We start from the raw sequence: 19,275 nt of genomic DNA on the forward strand, positions 1-19,275 counted from the left end.
ACCCCGAACCCCGCTCCCTCTCCCTATACACCCCGAACCCCGCTCTCCCTCCCTATACACCCGAACCCCGCTCTCCCTCCCTATACACCCCGAACCCCGCTCTCCCTCCCTATACACCCGAACCCCGCTCTCCCTCCCTATACACCCCGAACCCCGCTCCCCCTCCCTATACACCCCGAACCCCGCTCTCCCTCCCTATACTCCCCGAACCCCGCTCTCCATCCCTATACACCCCGAACCCCGCTCCCTCTCCCTATACACCCCGAACCCCGCTCCCCCTCCCTATACACCCCGAACCCCGCTCCCTCTCCCTATACACCCCGAACCCCGCTCCCTCTCCCTATACACCCCGAACCCCGCTCTCCCTCCCTATACACCCCGAACCCCGCTCCCCCTCCCTATACACCCCGAACCCCGCTCTCCCTCCCTATACACCCCGAACCCCGCTCCCTCTCCCTATACACCCCGAACCCCACTCTCCCTCCCTATACTCCCCGAACCCCACTCTCCCTCCCTATACTCCCCGAACCCCGCTCTCCATCCCTATACACCCCGAACCCCGCTCTCCCTCCCTATACACCCCGAACCTCGCTCCCCCTCCCTATACACCCCGAACCCCGCTCCCCCTCCCTATACACCCCGAACCCCGCTCTCCCTCCCTATACACCCCGAACCCCGCTCTCCCTCCCTATACACCCCGAACCCCGCTCTCCCTCCCTATACACCCCGAACCCCGCTCTCCCTCTCCCTATACACCCGAACCCCGCTCTCCCTCTCCCTATACACCCCGAACCCCGCTCTCCCTCCCTATACACCCCGAACCCCGCTCTCCCTCTCCCTATACACCCCGAACCCCGCTCTCCCTCCCTATACACCCCGAACCCCGCTCTCCCTCCCTATACACCCCGAACCCCGCGCTGTCAGCTGACTCAGTAGCTCCGCCCACTTTGAGCCTCGTTTTCACTGAGAAGGAGCTGATTGGACGCGGCACACGGTCACGTGCTCTCTCTGACCCGGAAGTGACGACACTGGACCGGAAACAGCGAGCGGCCAGGGTGAGTGTGACAGGGACTGACTGAGTGAGTGACAGCGGGAGGGAGGGGGGCACTGGATGACTGTGAGAGGGAGGGGGGCACTGGGTGACTGTGAGAGGGAGGGGGGCACTGGGTGACTGAGAGGGAGGGGGGCACTGGGTGACTGTGAGAGGGAGGGGGGCACTGGGTGTCTGTGAGAGGGAGGGGGGCACTGGGTGACTGAGAGGGAGGGGGGCACTGGGTGTCTGTGAGAGGGAGGGGGGCACTGGGTGTCTGTGAGAGGGAGGGGGGCACTGGGTGTCTGTGAGAGGGAGGGGGGGGCACTGGGTGTCTGTGAGAGGGAGGGGGGCACTGGGTGTCTGTGAGAGGGAGGGGGGCACTGGGTGTCTGTGAGAGGGAGGGGGGGGCACTGGGTGACTGTGAGAGGGAGGGGGGCACTGGGTGACTGTGAGAGGGAGGGGGGCACTGGGTGACTGTGAGAGGGAGGGGGGCACTGGGTGACTGTGAGAGGGAGGGGGGCACTGGGTGTCTGTGAGAGGGAGGGGGGCACTGGGTGACTGAGAGGGAGGGGGGCACTGGGTGTCTGTGAGAGGGAGGGGGGCACTGGGTGTCTGTGAGAGGGAGGGGGGCACTGGATGACTGTGAGAGGGAGGGGGGCACTGGGTGACTGTGAGAGGGAGGGGGGCACTGGGTGTCTGTGAGAGGGAGGGGGGCACTGGGTGACTGTGAGAGGGAGGGGGGCACTGGATGACTGTGAGAGGGAGGGGGGCACTGGGTGACTGTGAGAGGGAGGGGGGCACTGGGTGTCTGTGAGAGGGAGGGGGGCACTGGGTGACTGTGAGAGGGAGGGGGGCACTGGGTGACTGTGAGAGGGAGGGGGGCACTGGGTGACTGTGAGAGGGAGGGGGGGCACTGGGTGACTGTGAGAGGGAGGGGGGCACTGGGTGACTGTGAGAGGGAGGGGGGCACTGGGTGTCTGTGAGAGGGAGGGGGGCACTGGGTGACTGTGAGAGGGAGGGGGGCACTGGGTGTCTGTGAGAGGGAGGGGGGGCACTGGGTGTCTGTGAGAGGGAGGGGGGGGCACTGGGTGTCTGTGAGAGGGAGGGGGGCACTGGGTGACTGTGAGAGGGAGGGGGGCACTGGGTGTCTGTGAGAGGGAGGGGGGGCACTGGGTGTCTGTGAGAGGGAGGGGGGGCACTGGGTGACTGTGAGAGGGAGGGGGGGCACTGGGTGACTGTGAGAGGGAGGGGGGCACTGGATGACTGTGAGAGGGAGGGGGGCACTGGGTGACTGTGAGAGGGAGGGGGGCACTGGGTGACTGTGAGAGGGAGGGGGGCACTGGGTGACTGTGAGAGGGAGGGGGGCACTGGGTGAATGAGAGGGAGGGGGGCACTGGGTGACTGTGAGAGGGAGGGGGGCACTGGGTGACTGAGAGGGAGGGGGGCACTGGGTGTCTGTGAGAGGGAGGGGGGCACTGGGTGTCTGTGAGAGGGAGGGGGGCACTGGGTGACTGAGAGGGAGGGGGGCACTGGGTGTCTGTGAGAGGGAGGGGGGCACTGGGTGTCTGTGAGAGGGAGGGGGGCACTGGGTGTCTGTGAGAGGGAGGGGGGGCACTGGGTGACTGTGAGAGGGAGGGGGGGCACTGGGTGACTGTGAGAGGGAGGGGGGCACTGGATGACTGTGAGAGGGAGGGGGGCACTGGGTGACTGTGAGAGGGAGGGGGGCACTGGGTGACTGTGAGAGGGAGGGGGGCACTGGGTGACTGTGAGAGGGAGGGGGGCACTGGGTGACTGAGAGGGAGGGGGGCACTGGGTGTCTGTGAGAGGGAGGGGGGCACTGGGTGTCTGTGAGAGGGAGGGGGGCACTGGGTGACTGAGAGGGAGGGGGGCACTGGGTGTCTGTGAGAGGGAGGGGGGCACTGGGTGTCTGTGAGAGGGAGGGGGGCACTGGATGACTGTGAGAGGGAGGGGGGCACTGGGTGACTGTGAGAGGGAGGGGGGCACTGGGTGACTGTGAGAGGGAGGGGGGGCACTGGGTGTCTGTGAGAGGGAGGGGGGGCACTGGGTGACTGTGAGAGGGAGGGGGGCACTGGGTGTCTGTGAGAGGGAGGGGGGGCACTGGGTGTCTGTGAGAGGGAGGGGGGGCACTGGGTGTCTGTGAGAGGGAGGGGGGCACTGGGTGACTGTGAGAGGGAGGGGGGGCACTGGATGACTGTGAGAGGGAGGGGGGGGCACTGGGTGTCTGTGAGAGGGAGGGGGGCACTGGGTGACTGTGAGAGGGAGGGGGGGCACTGGGTGACTGTGAGAGGGAGGGGGGCACTGGGTGACTGTGAGAGGGAGGGGGCACTGGGTGACTGAGAGGGAGGGCGGCACTGGGTGTCTGTGAGAGGGAGGGCGGCACTGGGTGTCTGTGAGAGGGAGGGGGCACTGGGTGTCTGTGAGAGGGAGGGGGCACTGGGTGTCTGTGAGAGGAGGGGGGGCACTGGGTGACTGTGAGAGGGAGGGGGGCACTGGGTGACTGTGAGAGGGAGGGGGGCACTGGGTGACTGTGAGAGGGAGGGGGGCACTGGGTGACTGTGAGAGGGAGGGGGGCACTGGGTGACTGTGAGAGGGAGGGGGGCACTGGGTGACTGTGAGAGGGAGGGGGGGCACTGGGTGACTGAGAGGGAGGGGGGCACTGGGTGACTGTGAGAGGGAGGGGGGGCACTGGGTGACTGTGAGAGGGAGGGGGCACTGGGTGTCTGTGAGAGGGAGGGGGCACTGGGTGTCTGTGAGAGGGAGGGGGCATTGGGTGTCTGTGAGAGGGAGGGGGCACTGGGTGTCTGTGAGAGGGAGGGGGGGCACTGGGTGACTGTGAGAGGGAGGGGGGCACTGGGTGACTGTGAGAGGGAGGGGGGCACTGGGTGACTGTGAGAGGGAGGGGGGGCACTGGGTGACTGTGAGAGGGAGGGGGGGCACTGGGTGACTGTGAGAGGGAGGGGGGCACTGGATGACTGTGAGAGGGAGGGGGGCACTGGATGACTGAGAGGGAGGGGGGGCACTGGGTGACTGTGAGAGGGAGGGGGGGCACTGGGTGACTGTGAGAGGGAGGGGGGGCACTGGGTGACTGTGAGAGGGAGGGGGGGCACTGGGTGACTGTGAGAGGGAGGGGGGCACTGGGTGACTGTGAGAGGGAGGGGGGCACTGGGTGACTGTGAGAGGGAGGGGGGCACTGGGTGTCTGTGAGGTGGAGGGCTCTGGGTGTCTGTGAGGTGGAGGAGGGGGGGCTCTGGGTGTTTGGGAGGGGGAGGGGACACTTTGACTCTGAGGGGACACTTAGTGACTGTAATGGGAAGGGAGGAGGCAATCTGACTGATCATGAGGGGGCATTCGGTGATTGCGAGAAGGGGGGCACTCAGTCACAGTAAGGGGAAGGGAGAGGCCACTTGGTGACTGTGAGAATAGAGGGAGAACTGAATGACATGAGAGATAGGGAGCTTTGTGGTCGTCGTGAAGAAGTGACTGAAAGTGAGAAGAGTGACAGTGAGAATAGAGTGAGTGGGTGACCGTAGACTGAGTGAGGCCTAGAGATACCTAGATTTTTCTCTCAATATTATTTAAATCATATTCTTTTTTTTTTTTTTTTTTTATCAGTCTCCGTCATGTTGGTTGGAGATAGGAGGAATGGGAACCTCCTGGTGCAGCTGGGTCCTAAACTGCAGGCTCAGCCAGAGGAATTGCTGCGCCAGAGGTGGAGCCCAGAAGGACACACAGAATATCTGATCCGATGGGCAATACATAATCTGGAGGAAGTGGCGGGGAATAGTGGAGCAGCCTCGCTGACCGAGAACAAATCTACCAACATTCTGATGTGGATGTCAGCTGAGGAGGTGTATACCAACTGCCCTACGCTGCTGGGGAAACGGAAACCTGAGGGCTCGGGAATACCTGAAGAAAAGGCTTCCCGGGCACCCGATGATGGAGCTCTCAGAGAAATGAGAGAAGATGTCAGGATGCTGGTCCAGAGAGCTGCCAGGCAGATGTCCCAGAGTAGTGGCCCTGATGCCTCAATCCTTAACACCATTCATGTACTCAGTGCCTATGCCAGCATTGGCTCTCTGGCTGGAGTATTCAAGGAGACCGGAGCCCTGGACCTGCTGATGAAGATGCTGTGCAACCAAGAGAAACAGATCCGGAAAAATGCTGGGAAGATGCTGCGAGCCCTGGCATCGCATGATGCTGGTGAGCAATGGGAAAGTTGCATGTGTTACACTGATGGTTACATCACAGATGCCCAGGAAATAGGCACTGGGAGGGTTGAGTTTTGGGTAATCCGGGCACGGGGGATGGTGATATCTACCCACGCCTTGCTTACATATACCTGGCAGTCAGTTTCACTTTCTTGTTGTATATAATTGTCTCTTTTCGGTAGGGAGTCGTGCCCATGTCTTATTATCCCTCAGTCAGCAGGACGGTATTGAACAACACATGGATTTTGAATCCCGTTACACATTACTGCAGCTTTTTGCAGAGACCACTAGCTCTGAAGAGCACTGTATCTCTTTTGAAGGCATACACCTGCCTCAGGTAAGTGAGTAAGCTGAGAGGTGAGCTTCAATCACTGGGGAAGTGTTATAATAAGGGTCCAGTTCACATGCTACATACCAGTCACAGACTGGCTGCTGCTAGCTCTCTGTAGACCATAATAATTATTAGTTGCAGATTGTATGCGATGCTTAGTAACTCTCCCACGGTTTGTGACTGCTCTGGATGGTGCTTCTGGTTAGTACTCTGTGCCTGTTGATTTGTATGTCTTTTACTGACAGATTCCGGGGAAGCAGCTCTTTTCTCTTGTGAAACGTTATTTGTGCGTTACATCTCTGTTGGACCAGCTCAGCAGTGACTGCCCAGAATACGGAGAAAAGAACCGCCTTCAGCGCCAGTTTGACTTCAGTATGGCCATGGGGAGCTTAATCTGCGAGCTGGTGCGGGTCATGGGTTGGGTCAATGAGCGGACTTCGGATTCAGAACTTCCTCGAGAAAATTACCAGCCTCGTATTCTCAGATCCATCTTTCAACCCAAGGTGCCAGCCAGCAACACTCTCCAGATGGCAGCGATGACATCACTGCGACCCTCCCCCCCAAAGAAGAAACAAGGGAAGCCGTTTTTGTCTCCTTCAGATTTTCCCTCCCGGAATGCCTATGTGGATTACATCCAGGAAGCTCTGAAGCCAGGAATGAGTGTGCGAATGCTGGAGGATTATGAGGAGGTCAGCACTGGAGACGAGGGCGTATTCCGTCAGAGCAACAACGGAATGCCCCCTGTACAGGTAAGTACTGCTGTAGCCGTTATGGTGAGAGAAATGCTCTGGCAGCCTTCCAGTGGTTGTAGTCAAACTGTTTAAGAATAATTGGCCCAGAGCACTCCTGTGATGCTTTCAGCCAATGGGCGGAGCTCTGCACAGCCAGATGGGGTCCTGGATCCCTGGTGGTTTAGTCTGCACTTTCAGCAGGGGCAGACTTCAGTTATAGCTCCTTGTGGTCTTGGCATTCAGTGAGTCAGAGTGCATGCTGGGAGCATATAGAAGTTGCACCTGCCAGAGGTGCAGACGTTGTGCTCCTAGCCCTGTCCTTCCTATAGCAGCTGTGCCAGTGTCGGGGCTAAAGGCCAAAGAGAACAGTGCCTGGAACTGCATGTTTTGGGTGATCCCTGGAGTGTGTGTGGCATGTTTGAGGTTTGCTTTATCTGCTGTTGGTCTTTGTTGTCCCCACTGGCCTGACCCCAAATCCAGGACCTGATGAAGCCAATACTGTCTGAATGCATGTCATCCCCTAAACCCCTGTTTAGCAGAGAATTCTGCGATTGAAATGGCAGTTTAGTAAATTGGGCTGTGTGCAGTGATCGGCCAAGCCACTGACTGTCCACCAGCAATCCTCCAGCTCAGATCCTGCCAGGAGTGATATTTCCATCAGGTCTATGTATATGTGTTGTACGCAAGCAACATGAGCAAGACGGATATCAGAAATTTGCAAACCCGCTCCCATCAATCACGGCATTAATAAGCCTTTCTGGATAGGGTGAAAGCTTATGAAACCGTTGTTATGATTATAGTGGGACCATTCCTGAAAACACTACAATGGCACCGAAAACTATTTATAGATTCGATGAGCACAATGTAGAGCAGGAGTGCCCAAAAGGTAGATCCCCAGAAGTTTTAAAACTACAGCTTGTATGATGCTTTGCCAGTCAAAAGGTGTGCAAAGCATCATGGGTGTTGTAGTTCTACAATATTTGGGGTCCTACCTTTTTAGGCACCCCTGATGTAGAGCAATATTGGGTCTTCATGTGTGGTGTTTCCCCAGAAATAGGGATACCCTGACATTCTACACAGAGCGTGAAAACCACATCTAGCTTATTACATGCACATTGCATACAATGCTGAGTGTGCCAAGGCAACGTATAAAGTAAAAAACAAGATCTCCTTAATTCCAGTGTCTTACAAATTAACCATTGCCTTAAAAGTGGTACTGTCTCTTTAAAGTTATCCCAGCTTATTACAAGGATTGGCAGGGAGCTAAGATTGTGGCCAGTTACAGGATAAAAAGGTGTGTGTGTGTGTGTGTGTGTGTGTGTATAAGCAAAATATTAAAACTCCTGGTAACCATTCAAAATAAATTTATAGGGTCAGGAACACAAACATGTATCTAGCACTATCTAGCTCCCCCCATCCCCCTAAATATAGTACAATCTAACTCTGCTGGCTCTGCCCCTGTCTGCTGACATCATCAGTAGTGGTGGTCTGTGCAAATCACAATGCTTCCCCAAAGGATTGGCTGAGACTGTCAAGGAGGCAGATCAGGAGAAGAGCCAGCACAAGTCAAACACAGCCCGGTGTTCAATCAATGAATCTCTATGAAGAAAGTTCAGTGTCTGCATGCAGAGTGTGGAGACACTGACTGTCAGTCACACTGTGCAGCACTGCCCCAGGAAGTACCTCTTGCAGCCATCTGGGGAGTGGCCAGTGACGTTATCACTAGGCTGTAATGTAAACTCTGCATTTTCTCTGAAAAGACAGTGTTTACAGCAAAAAGCCTGAAGGGAATGATTATACTATCCAGGACACATGCAATGAGCTGGAGTTGTTCTGGTGACTATAGTGTCCCTTATACTGGTATAAAAAATGTATTACTAAAGATTTGCAATGTATCTCTTGCTGCATATTCAACTATCAGGACTGCCAATAAAATCAATCGGAAAGCAACGCACTCAGACAGCGCTGCTTCTTTCGTAGTCGGAAGGACCCTGTGTGGCTGTAGAGTGTGTGTGTTTGGGGCTCCTATTCATTCCTGCAGGGACATGTTATCAAAGAGTTCAGTTATGTCAGGCAGATCGGGTTAGCAGTAACAGTGGGAGATTAAATCATTTTCTATGTGTCTGCGTACTGTACTCATGATGGACAGCCAGTAATATTTTCCGATATTCAGCATATGTATGCTATTCTATGTGGTCCAAGCAGAGGAGGCAAAATACATTGAGATTGGAGACTTGCACGTCAAAGGGTACTCCATTGTCCACATCCACTACCCTCTCAGTAAAGTAATACTTCCTGATATTATTTTAAACCTTTGTCCCTCTAATTTAAGACTATGTCCTCTTGTTGTGGTAGTTTTTTCTTCTTTTAAATATAGTCTCCTCCTTTACTGTGTTGATTCCCTTTATGTATTTAAATGTTTCTATCATATCCCCCCTGTCTCGTCTTTCCTCCAAGCTATACATGTTAAGATCCTTTAACCTTTCCTGGTAAGTTTTATCCTGCAATCCATGAACCAGTTTAGCAGCCCTTCTTTGAACTCTCTCTAAGGTATCAATATCCTTCTGAAGATACGGTCTCCAGTACTGCGTACAATACTCCAAGTGAGGTCTCTCCAGTGTTCTGTGCAATGGCATGAGCACTTCCCTCTTTCTACTGCTAATAACTCTCCCTATACAACCAAGCATTCTGCTAGCATTTCCTGCTGCTCTATTACATTGTCTGCCTACCTTTAAAGGGTCACTATAGTCACCCAGACCACTTCAGCTCAATGAAGTGGTCTGGGTCCAGTTCCCTCAGGTTTTAACCCTTCAGATGTAAACATAGCAGTCTCAGAGAAACTGCTATGTTTACATTGCAGGGTTAATCCAACCTCTAGTGGCTGTCTCACTGACAGCCGCTGGATGCGAAATTCGCATCCAGTGTGCAGAACGTCAATAGAAAAGCATTGAGAAATGCTTTCCTATGGACTGTTTGAATGCGTGCGCGACTTTTGCTGCGCATTCCGCTCCACTCAGGAGCGGACGTCGGCGGGGGAGGAGAGGTCACCAGCGCCAAGGGAGCCCTGCGCTGGATTAAGGTACGTGGCTAAAGGGGTTTTAACCCCTACAGCGCCTGGGGGGTGGGGGTGATATCCTAAGGATGTTATAGTGTCAGCAAAACAAGCTTGTTTTCCTTACACTATAGTGATCCTTTAAGTCCTCAGAAATAATCACCCCTAAATCCCTTTCCTCAGATGTTGAGGTTAGGACTCTATCAAATATTCTGTACTCTGCCCTTGGGTTTTTACGTCCAAGATGCATTATCTTGCACTTATCCACATTAAATGTCAGTTGCCACAACTCTGACCATTTTTCTCGTTTACCTAAATCATTAGCCATTTGGCTTATCCCTCCTGGAACATCAACCCTGTTACATTTCTTAGTATCATCCGCAAAAAGACACACCTTACCATCAAGACCTTCTGCAATATCACTAATAAAAATATTAAAGAGAATGGGTCCAAGTACAGATCCCTGAGGTACCCCACTGGTGACAAGCCCAAGCTTTGAATATACTCCATTGACTACAACCCTCTGTTGCCTGTCACTCAGCCACTGCCTTACCCATTCAACAATATTGGAATCCAAACTTAAAGATTGCAGTTTATTGATAAGCCTTCTATGTGCAACAGTGTCAAAAGCCTTACTGAAATCGAGGTAAGCAATGTCTACTGCACCACCCTTATCTATAATTTTAGTTACCCAATCAAAAAAATCAATAAGATTAGTTTGGCATGATCTCCCTGAAGTAACCCCATGTTGTCTCTGATCTTGAAATCCATGTGTTTTTAGATGTTCAACAATCCTATCCTTTAACATGGTTTCCATCACTTTCCCCACTACTGAAGTAAGGCTTACTGGCCTATAGTTGCCAGACTCCACCCTATTACCTTTCTTGTGAATAGGCACAACATTTGCTAACTTCCAATCTTCTGGGACTACTCCTGTTAACAATGATTGGTTAAATAAATCTGTTAATGGTTTTGCTAGTACACCACTAGGCTCTTTTAATAGCTTTGGGTGTATTCCAGCAGGTCCCATTGACTTATTTGTCTTTACTTTTGACAGTTGAAATAGAACCTCTTCCTCTGTAAACTCACATGTAATAAATGACTCATTTGTTCTTTTTCCTAACTGAGGTCCCTTTCCTTCATTTTCATCTATAAATCCTCCCCTCTGATGAGCTGTGGGCGAAACGCGCGTGTCAGGGGCCCTCGGGTGATCCTCAGAAGAGACCTGCATTAGCTTGTGTTAAGACCAATGTGTATTGCACTGACCTTTGGATCCCGAGCTTGATTCCGGCTACAATAGTGGGTTTTTGGTTTTTTTTTACCTCGGTTACCAGACCGGGATGAATGTCTGGTGCTGTTGGGAATAAAATGTCTGAATTATATTGTGTGTTTACCATTTATATGCTTATTTTCTGGATGTTTCCTATAATATCAGAGCTGATGAATTAAACTTTCTGAATAAAATCGGAGCTCAGAGATTGCAAATGTACAGAGCAATGAATATGTTCAGTGTTTGCTAGTGCCCCCTGCTTTAATTTAAGGTGCTGTGGCAGTCTACCAGCCGTACATACTGGGTCCATTGGTATATGATTGAGATCATTGGCTCTGGAAACCAGGGTGAGGAGGACACACAGGACAGAGCTTCATCGCTGACTGAAAATCTGAAGTTTTCCCCCGGTGAGTGCCCGACAGTTGGGTTCTTATCTGAGCCTTTCTGTGTTTAGTGCTCTAGGCCTGTAGAAATCGGTATTAGCCGATTGCATGGTTAGGAAATGTTTTTTGATATTCATTAGTTGTGCAGCGATATCCGTTCACCGTAGGCTGTGCCTAGTGAACCCCGTATTTCAGCTCCTGTTAGCAGTTTACACTTTAGTCTTTTTTTCAGTTCAGCACTTTGAGTTTTCTTCACAGTGACCCAGGCATTGCACTCTAAACCCTCAGGGGGTCTGTATAATCTCCCCTACTTGGCCATGAGCGCTTGTGAGAGTGCAGTCCTCAGACAAGATGAATGGTGGGAGCTTCTCTTCTTCATCAGGAGATTGGAACCACAGGAGCAGCAAGAAGTGTATAGCCTCATTGGACAGAGTCAGGACGGAGAGGTTAGTGATGGCTGGGAGGGCAGCAAGCTTGCTAGTGTGTTATGTAGGGAGTGCGAGAATAGTGTGTCCTGTAAAATGCTAGCTGAGGGACAGACGGGAAGCTTGCTAGTGTATTATGTAGGGAGTGCGAGAATAGCGTGTCCTGTAAAATGCTAGCTGAGGGACAGACGGGAAGCTTGCTAGTGTATTATGTAGGGAGTGCGAGAATAGTGTGTCCTGTAAAATGCTAGCTGAGGGACTGACGGGAAGCTTGCTAGTGTATTATATAGGGAGTGCGAGAATAGTGTGTCCTGTAAAATGCTAGCTGAGGGACTGACGGGAAGCTTGCTAGTGTATTATGTAGGGAGTGCGAGAATAGTGTGTCCTGTAAAATGCTAGCTGAGGGACAGACGGGAAGCTTGCTAGTGTATTATGTAGGGAGTGCGAGAATAGCGTGTCCTGTAAAATGCTAGCTGAGGGACTGACGGGAAGCTTGCTAGTGTATTATGTAGGGAGTGCGAGAATAGCGTGTCCTGTAAAATGCTAGCTGAGGGACTGACGGGAAGCTTGCTAGTGTATTATATAGGGAGTGCGAGAATAGTGTGTCCTGTAAAATGCTAGCTGAGGGACAGACGGGAAGCTTGCTAGTGTATTATGTAGGGAGTGCGAGAATAGTGTGTCCTGTAAAATGCTAGCTGAGGGACAGACGGGAAGCTTGCTAGTGTATTATGTAGGGTAGGCTTCCCCAAACTCCAACCCTTCAGATGTTGCTGAACTACAACTCCCATGATTCTATGAATCAAATAGGCTGAGAATCATGGGAGTTGTAGTTCAGCAACATCTGGAGGGCCGGAGTTTGGGGAAGCCTGATGTAGGTGAGTGCGCTGTAAAATGCTAGCTGAAAGACAGATGGGAAGCTTGCTAGTGTGTTATGTAGGGAGTGCGCTGTAAAATGCTAGCTGAGGGACAGAGACGGGAAGCTTGGCATGGACTTCTTAGTAATCATTTAACAGTGCAGCCTGGGTGGAACTATGTGCCATTATGTCATGATATGCTTGTGATATTTTATGATTTCAGTACCTCCAGTCATTCTCCAATTATTTGTACAGGAGTAGATGGTTTTAGTGGGCGATGTCCTATACATTGCCAGTAAGACTGAGGGATATGTGGTCAGTCACCAAACCCATTCTTGTTTCTCTCCTCTGTTCCCAGCCATCGACCCTGGATGAACAAGCTGTCATGCAGATGCTGGTGTCTGTGAATTTAGCCCAAAAGATTCTTAATTTCTTGGAAGAGCGATGTCATGGCTGTATTCTGAGTGACCTACAAAACTCTCACATCTACGCCAAGTACTTTCTCTGCACACGGGGTGGGGATCGACAAAACCTAAACTCGGACACGTCCTTTCAAGATAACTCTGCACAGGGAGGACTGGTATCTAAGAAACCAAAGACAGAGGATTCACCTAAAATAGAACGGTTTGGAGCACCACCAGACGCTGATGTGTCGGATCTTCAGCTTCTGAACAACCTGCTCTCTCTGGAGGGAATTCAGACCACAGAGCTTGCTTCTGAGAAGAGTAAAGGTGTGTTTATTGTTGTGGTTTGTGAAAGGAAAGGACCTTGGGATAGATAGAGGGAATATAAGAAACATACGTTTTAGTAGACTCACTTACCCTTTGATGTTAATGCTCAACAGGCTTTGGTACCTTCAAGGGCCACCTGACTGGGGCATCCCTGGAGATGCTGGTCGAGATGCTTGAGAAAGCAAGGAGTGTGTGTGGAGCAGAGGCTCTGGGCTTTATCATCCAAATTCTGGAGCAGCAATCTGGTGACGAGGGTCAGGGCTTGAAGAGCGAGGGGCGTTCTGTCAGGTAAGCATTGTGAAGGCTTGTAGACCGTTTCCAAAAGACTGGCACAGATTGAAACAAATCTAGGGATGTAACAGACCTGTTACCCTGAAAATGTGCAGATATTGATCTCTTTATATAAAAAGGTGGGTGTTTATTAATTTTTGTGGTGCAGTGAAAGTGACAGAAACTTCCTGTGTTTTTTAGCTCCCAGGATGCCCTGCGTGATACTCTGATGGCCTCAGAGTGTGACTTGTTAGAGTTCCATTCCTCAATTCGGTTGGCTTCCTTCACAATGTCCGTCTCTATTAAAACACAGCTTTTTATGCCAATGCATTGCTTGGATTTTGCTGCGTTGCTGATAAATGTTGTGTCTTTATATAGGGAGGAGGGGAAGGGGAAGTAAATTAATCTGGTGGTGACCGATATGAGGGCGGCTAAATAACCTTTGTAAAGGGCCAGATTCGGTTAGGAAAGGGACTGAAATTCATTCGAACATCCAAATAAAAATGCGAATTCTGCAAACAGCCAGGAAACGGAGCTGTGTGTGCATTACTCCTTCACTAATCTGCCAGATGTGGATGCTTTGGGCCTTTTATAAAAATAGCACAGTGTTAGTCAATGATTGGTGTCCAAAATAAGTAGAAAGGGGGCAGGGGATGGGTTGATATATTACCACTGAGCATCTCCTGTACTGATCTGCTAGAACCATAGTGTTATCACTCTTGCAGATTAATTTACAATCTGTCTATTGCTATGAAGGCCTAATGCTCAGCCTGCACAGTATGATGCACAGTACTGCAATGTGGCCATTCTCAGTTTTCATAAAATCTGGCTAGTGTATACTAGTTAGAATCGTTATATACCTCTCTCGAACCCAGGGCTAGCTTTTTTTTTTTTTAATTATACTAACTATGCTTAATTTTCAGCGACAAAATACAATTCTTAAAGGGACACACAAGTCACCAGAACCACTGCAGCTTAACGTCGTGGTGTCTACAGCCTGTCCCTTCAGACTTTTCAATGTAAACACTGCCTTTTCAGAGAAAAGACAGTGTGTACATTGCTCATAAGTAACACGTCCAGTTCTGCACAGTATGCAGCACCTATTTAGAGCGTCTTCACGCTCGGCATAGAGATGCTCAATGTACCCCATAGAGATGCATTGATTCAAAATAACAAAGTCCTAGTCACTTACTCAGCTCTTCAAAGTAAAACCTTCTGCCCCAGGGGGTCTCTGGTAGCAAAGATGGTGACTCGCTTAGAATTAGATTCTGGCCCCTCAAGCAAGTACCAGGCACACTTCAGTATCGTTAGAGATACAGTAAAAAACAAGACAAATATATTCACTAAAGTGCAAATATAATACGTAAAAATGAAAAGTGTTCCCAGGTGTACCTCACAAACACCTATTATACAATGAAACAAAACAGAAGTGGGGAAACCCTAGTGTATGGATAAAATATATGTAAACCACCTGGAAAAGCCGACCAGGATCAGTAGATCAATGGAAGATCTATAATAACAATGAACATAACATAGCGTAATATAGTTTAAATAAAATAATAAATGTGGTGTAAGTAGCAAACTCACAAACAAATGGTGGTATCAGGCTTATCACCCCACCCGGGGTTAAATGGATCAGGAAAAATTCCAGATGATGTAGAAGATGTAGATCCTTGTGTAAATAAAAGGAAACAAGACCACATATGGTGAAGTAAAATTAAAACTTTAGAAAATTTATTTAGAATGCACTTGCAGACTGAAGGTAAGTTAAAAGCATATCTCCACTCATTATGGAATGCAGCAACAGCTTAAGATAGTAAAAATAAGAATATAAAAGTCCACAATAAGCTAGGATCCAACGCGTTTCGTCCGAGAGGGACTTCTTCAGGTATCTGTGATGGCTTCTGGTGACAAGAAAGCCAGCATGATCGATTAATCCTTTCCAGCTGATGGCGTGCGTTCCACTGTGGGACGTAAAGACAGATATTCTCTATAGCCGGAAGTAGGATGGGTGCAGAGATGTATCAAAAGATTATGCACCCTTGCCGTGACAGCCGGGTCCAGTCATGGTGAGAGCGTCACGGCACGAGAAAAAAGGTGATAAAAATCACCTTTCCCATGCAATCAGAGGAGGACTGGTCACCTAAACAGACACACACTCAGAAGTTTAAATTTTTATTTTTTCAAATTATTTTAATTGAAATCCACTCATCCTCCCTACTTTAGGTGAGCTGGAGTGGATAGGTTTCCCCGAGGTCCAGTGAGGTTGATGTCATCTCCCTGCTCTGCTCCGTGTCGCGCACTGTTTAGTGATGCAGGGCCGGAATAACTTCATAACTTCATATTCCGACTCCCGGAATTACTGCGGTGTGTGCGAGGGCACACAGCAGGAAGGTGACGGCTCGCTCCATTCCACACAGCAGACGCCGGTTCGCCTCTGCTCTCCCACAGCAGGCCGGCTGCCTGCATTCTTCCTCGCTGCTTCAGTCCGACATATCCCAGGTGCCAGGATAAAATTCCACAACGCCATGGTGACCTGGGGTTTGTTGAGCCCTGCTCTAACCTTTAATCTATATGTGTTATATCTCCGTTTTTTGCGTATAATGACACGTGCATAGATTAGACAGGACTGTCTAGCCTGATATAATTCTTAATTCTTTCATTTAAAAAATGTTTGTTTAGTGAGCTGTACACTGACTTCCGACTTCTACTTTCCTGTTAATATATAAGTTTTGGTGATTACACTGTTTGTTTAGTTTGTACTTAATCTGTACCACTCAATAATAATTTGACAAATAAAGAAAGAGAGCAGTGGAACACACTGGGGATTGCCATCTTGTGCCGTGTGGTTTATAAAGAGAACTTGTGTTCGTCCAATCAGAGAGAAGATTGTGAAGATGCTGGTGGAACTTCTTACTAACCAGGTGAAGGAGAAACTACTGGTGGTCACGTGTCTGCAGCTGACATATGTCATGATGTCAAAATACGACTGGCGCGTCCTGTTTGCTACAGAAGGAGGCGTGCGCGCAGTGCTGGGGTGCATGCATGAACACCAGGCGTCTGCAGCAATGCAGCATGCAGGCCTTTCTGTAAGTAATAGAAGGGTCTGCGTCGGGGTAACCAGGCAGCGCTAGTGAGATGTGGGATTCAGACAACAATATGGGGTGCAGGGGCTGGGTGGGGATAACATGGGGTGCAGGGGCTGGGTGGGGATAACGTGGGGTGCAGGGGCTGGGTGGGGATAACGTGGGGTGCGGGAGCCGGGTGGGGATAACGTGGGGTGCGGGAGCCGGGTGGGGATAACGTGGGGTGCGGGAGCCGGGTGGGGATAACGTGGGGTGCGGGAGCCGGGTGGGGATAACGTGGGGTGCGGGAGCCGGGTGGGTATAACGTGGGGTGCGGGAGCCGGGTGGGTATAACGTGGGGTGCGGGAGCCGGGTGGGTATAACGTGGGGTGCGGGAGCCGGGTGGGGATAACGTGGCGTGCGGGAGCCGGGTGGGGATAACGTGGGGTGCGGGAACCGGGTGGGGATCACATGGGGTGCAGGGGCTGGGTGGGGATAACATGGGTGCGGGAGCCGGGTGGGGATAACGTGGGGTGCGGGAGCCGGGTGGGGATAACGTGGGGTGCGGGAGCCGGGTAGGGATAACGTGGGGTGCGGGAGCCGGGTGGGGATAACGTGAGTTCTGGAAGCAGGAGATTACCTGCGATTCGAAGTTGCCGAGAATGTAAGTTGAACTTCGGGTGAGTTTGGATAAAGAGGATATCTAGGTGCGTTTGGAAAGTTTTCTATGTCCTGGAGATTCATGTTATGTAGAAGTCGGGATCTCCCAATACCGGCTGTTTTCTGCCATAGAATCCATTCAGAATTCTCTTTTGTAGGTTCTCAAGGTATTGACGGGCGTAGGAAGTTGCGAGCTCCGTGGTGGATCCCGGCGCTATACTCTCAATCCCTCCGATTCTCAGGTGATGAAAGAGATCTTCTGCAGTATCGGATCGGCTGCCAGTGCCAGCTCCACCAATCTCCTGAAAGCAATTCCCGAGGCCATCAGTAAGATGCTGGCTACCCCAGGGTAGGTGTGAACACTCATTGCCCTATGTGTACAATCAGCCCCTTACAGCCGATAGAAAAGCTTTACCCACAAAGATTAATAAATAGTTTGTATCTGGAGTAGGAGCGATTTATATTGATTATTTCATCAACATTATCTTGTCTGCTTTTTATGGATTTACTGTTAGTTTGTACTGCTTCCACTGGAAGGCTATTCCAGGTATCTACTACCCTTTCTATATCACTGTTATTGCTTCCACTGGAAGGCTATTCCAGGTATCTACTACCCTTTCTATATCACTGTTACTGCTCCCACTGGAAGAATATTCCAGGTATCTACTACCCTTTTTATATCACTGTTACTGCTCCCACTGGAAGGATATTCCAGGTATCTACTACCCTTTCTATATCACTGTTACCGCTCCCACTGGAAGGATATTCCAGGTATCTACTACCCTTTCTATATCACTGTTACTGCTCCCACTGGAAGGCTATTCCAGGTATCTACTACCCTTTCTATATCACTGTTACTGCTCCCACTGGAAGGCTATTCCAGGTATCTACTACCCTTTTTATATCACTGTTACTGCTCCCACTGGAAGGATATTCCAGGTATCTACTACCCTTTCTATATCACTGTTACCGCTCCCTCTGGAAGGCTATTCCAGGTATCTACTACCCTTTCTATATCACTGTTGCTGCTCCCACTGGAAGGTTATTCCAGGTATCTACTACCCTTTCTATATCACTGTTACTGCTCCCACTGGAAGGCTATTCCAGGTATCTACTACCCTTTCTATATCACTGTTACTGCTCCCACTGGAAGGCTATTCCAGGTATCTACTACCCTTTCTATATCACTGTTACTGCTCCCACTGGAAGGCTATTCCAGGTATCTACTACCCTTTCTATATCACTGTTACTGCTCCCACTGGAAGGCTATTCCAGGTATCTACTACCCTTTCTATATCACTGTTACTGCTCCCACTGGAAGGCTATTCCAGGTATCTACTACTCTTTCTATATCACCATTACTGCTCCCACTGGAAGGCTATTCCAGGTATCTACTACTCTTTCTATATCACCATTACTGCTCCTACTGGGAGGCTATTCCAGGTATCTACTACCCTTTCTATATCACCGTTACTGCTCCCACTGGAAGGCTATTCCAGGTATCTACTACTCTTTCTATATCACCATTACTGCTCCCACTGGAAGGCTATTCCAGTTATCTACTACCCTTTCTATATCACTGTTCCTGCTCCCACTGGAAGGCTATTCCAGGTATCTACTACCCTTTCTATATCACTGTTACTGCTCCCACTGGAAGGCTATTCCAGGTATCTACTACCCTTTCTATATCACTGTTACTGCTTCCACTGGAAGGCTATTCCAGGTATCTACTACCCTTTCTATATCACTGTTACTGCTCCCACTGGAAGGCTATTCCAGGTATCTACTACCCTTTCAATATCACTGTTCCTGCTCCCACTGGAAGGCTATTCCAGGTATCTACTACCCTTTCTATATCACTGTTACTGCTTCCACTGGAAGGCTATTCCAGGTATCTACTACCCTTTCTATATCACTGTTCCTGCTCCCACTGGAAGGCTATTCCAGGTATCTACTACCCTTTCTATATCACTGTTACTGCTCCCACTGGAAGGCTATTCCAGGTATCTACTACCCTTTCTATATCACTGTTACTGCTCCCACTGGAAGGCTATTCCAGGTATCTACTACCCTTTCTATATCACTGTTACTGCTCCCACTGGAAGGCTATTCCAGGTATCTACTACCCTTTCTATATCACTGTTACTGCTCCCACTGGAAGGCTATTCCAGGTATCTTCTACCCTTTCTATATCACTGTTCCTGCTCCCACTGGAAGGCTATTCCAGGTATTTACTACCCT

At 50.5% G+C, this 19,275-nt stretch overlaps 1 protein-coding gene across 3 annotated transcripts in view; it reads left to right on the top strand.

The window, feature by feature from the left end:
* Positions 1 to 978: 978 nt before the first annotated feature.
* CUL9 (cullin 9) overlaps positions 979 to 19,275 on the top strand; it is an 89,242-nt gene continuing 70,945 nt past the window's right edge. For 2 of the 3 annotated variants that reach the window (XM_063444157.1, XM_063444159.1), the window contains exons 1-10: positions 979 to 1,055; positions 4,667 to 5,254; positions 5,445 to 5,599; positions 5,839 to 6,342; positions 10,918 to 11,053; positions 11,288 to 11,475; positions 12,667 to 13,039; positions 13,153 to 13,327; positions 16,191 to 16,398; positions 17,193 to 17,383. In XM_063444157.1, the coding sequence (XP_063300227.1) occupies positions 4,675 to 5,254; positions 5,445 to 5,599; positions 5,839 to 6,342; positions 10,918 to 11,053; positions 11,288 to 11,475; positions 12,667 to 13,039; positions 13,153 to 13,327; positions 16,191 to 16,398; positions 17,193 to 17,383 (2,510 nt within the window). In that variant the 5' untranslated portion in view covers positions 979 to 1,055; positions 4,667 to 4,674. The remainder of the gene's footprint in view (positions 1,056 to 4,666; positions 5,255 to 5,444; positions 5,600 to 5,838; positions 6,343 to 10,917; positions 11,054 to 11,287; positions 11,476 to 12,666; positions 13,040 to 13,152; positions 13,328 to 16,190; positions 16,399 to 17,192; positions 17,384 to 19,275) is intronic. The other variant, XM_063444160.1, reaches the window with a different exon arrangement.

The sequence above is a fragment of the Pelobates fuscus genome, chromosome 2, assembly GCF_036172605.1.
Source record: "Pelobates fuscus isolate aPelFus1 chromosome 2, aPelFus1.pri, whole genome shotgun sequence".
In the NCBI taxonomy this organism is placed as follows: domain Eukaryota; kingdom Metazoa; phylum Chordata; class Amphibia; order Anura; family Pelobatidae; genus Pelobates; species Pelobates fuscus.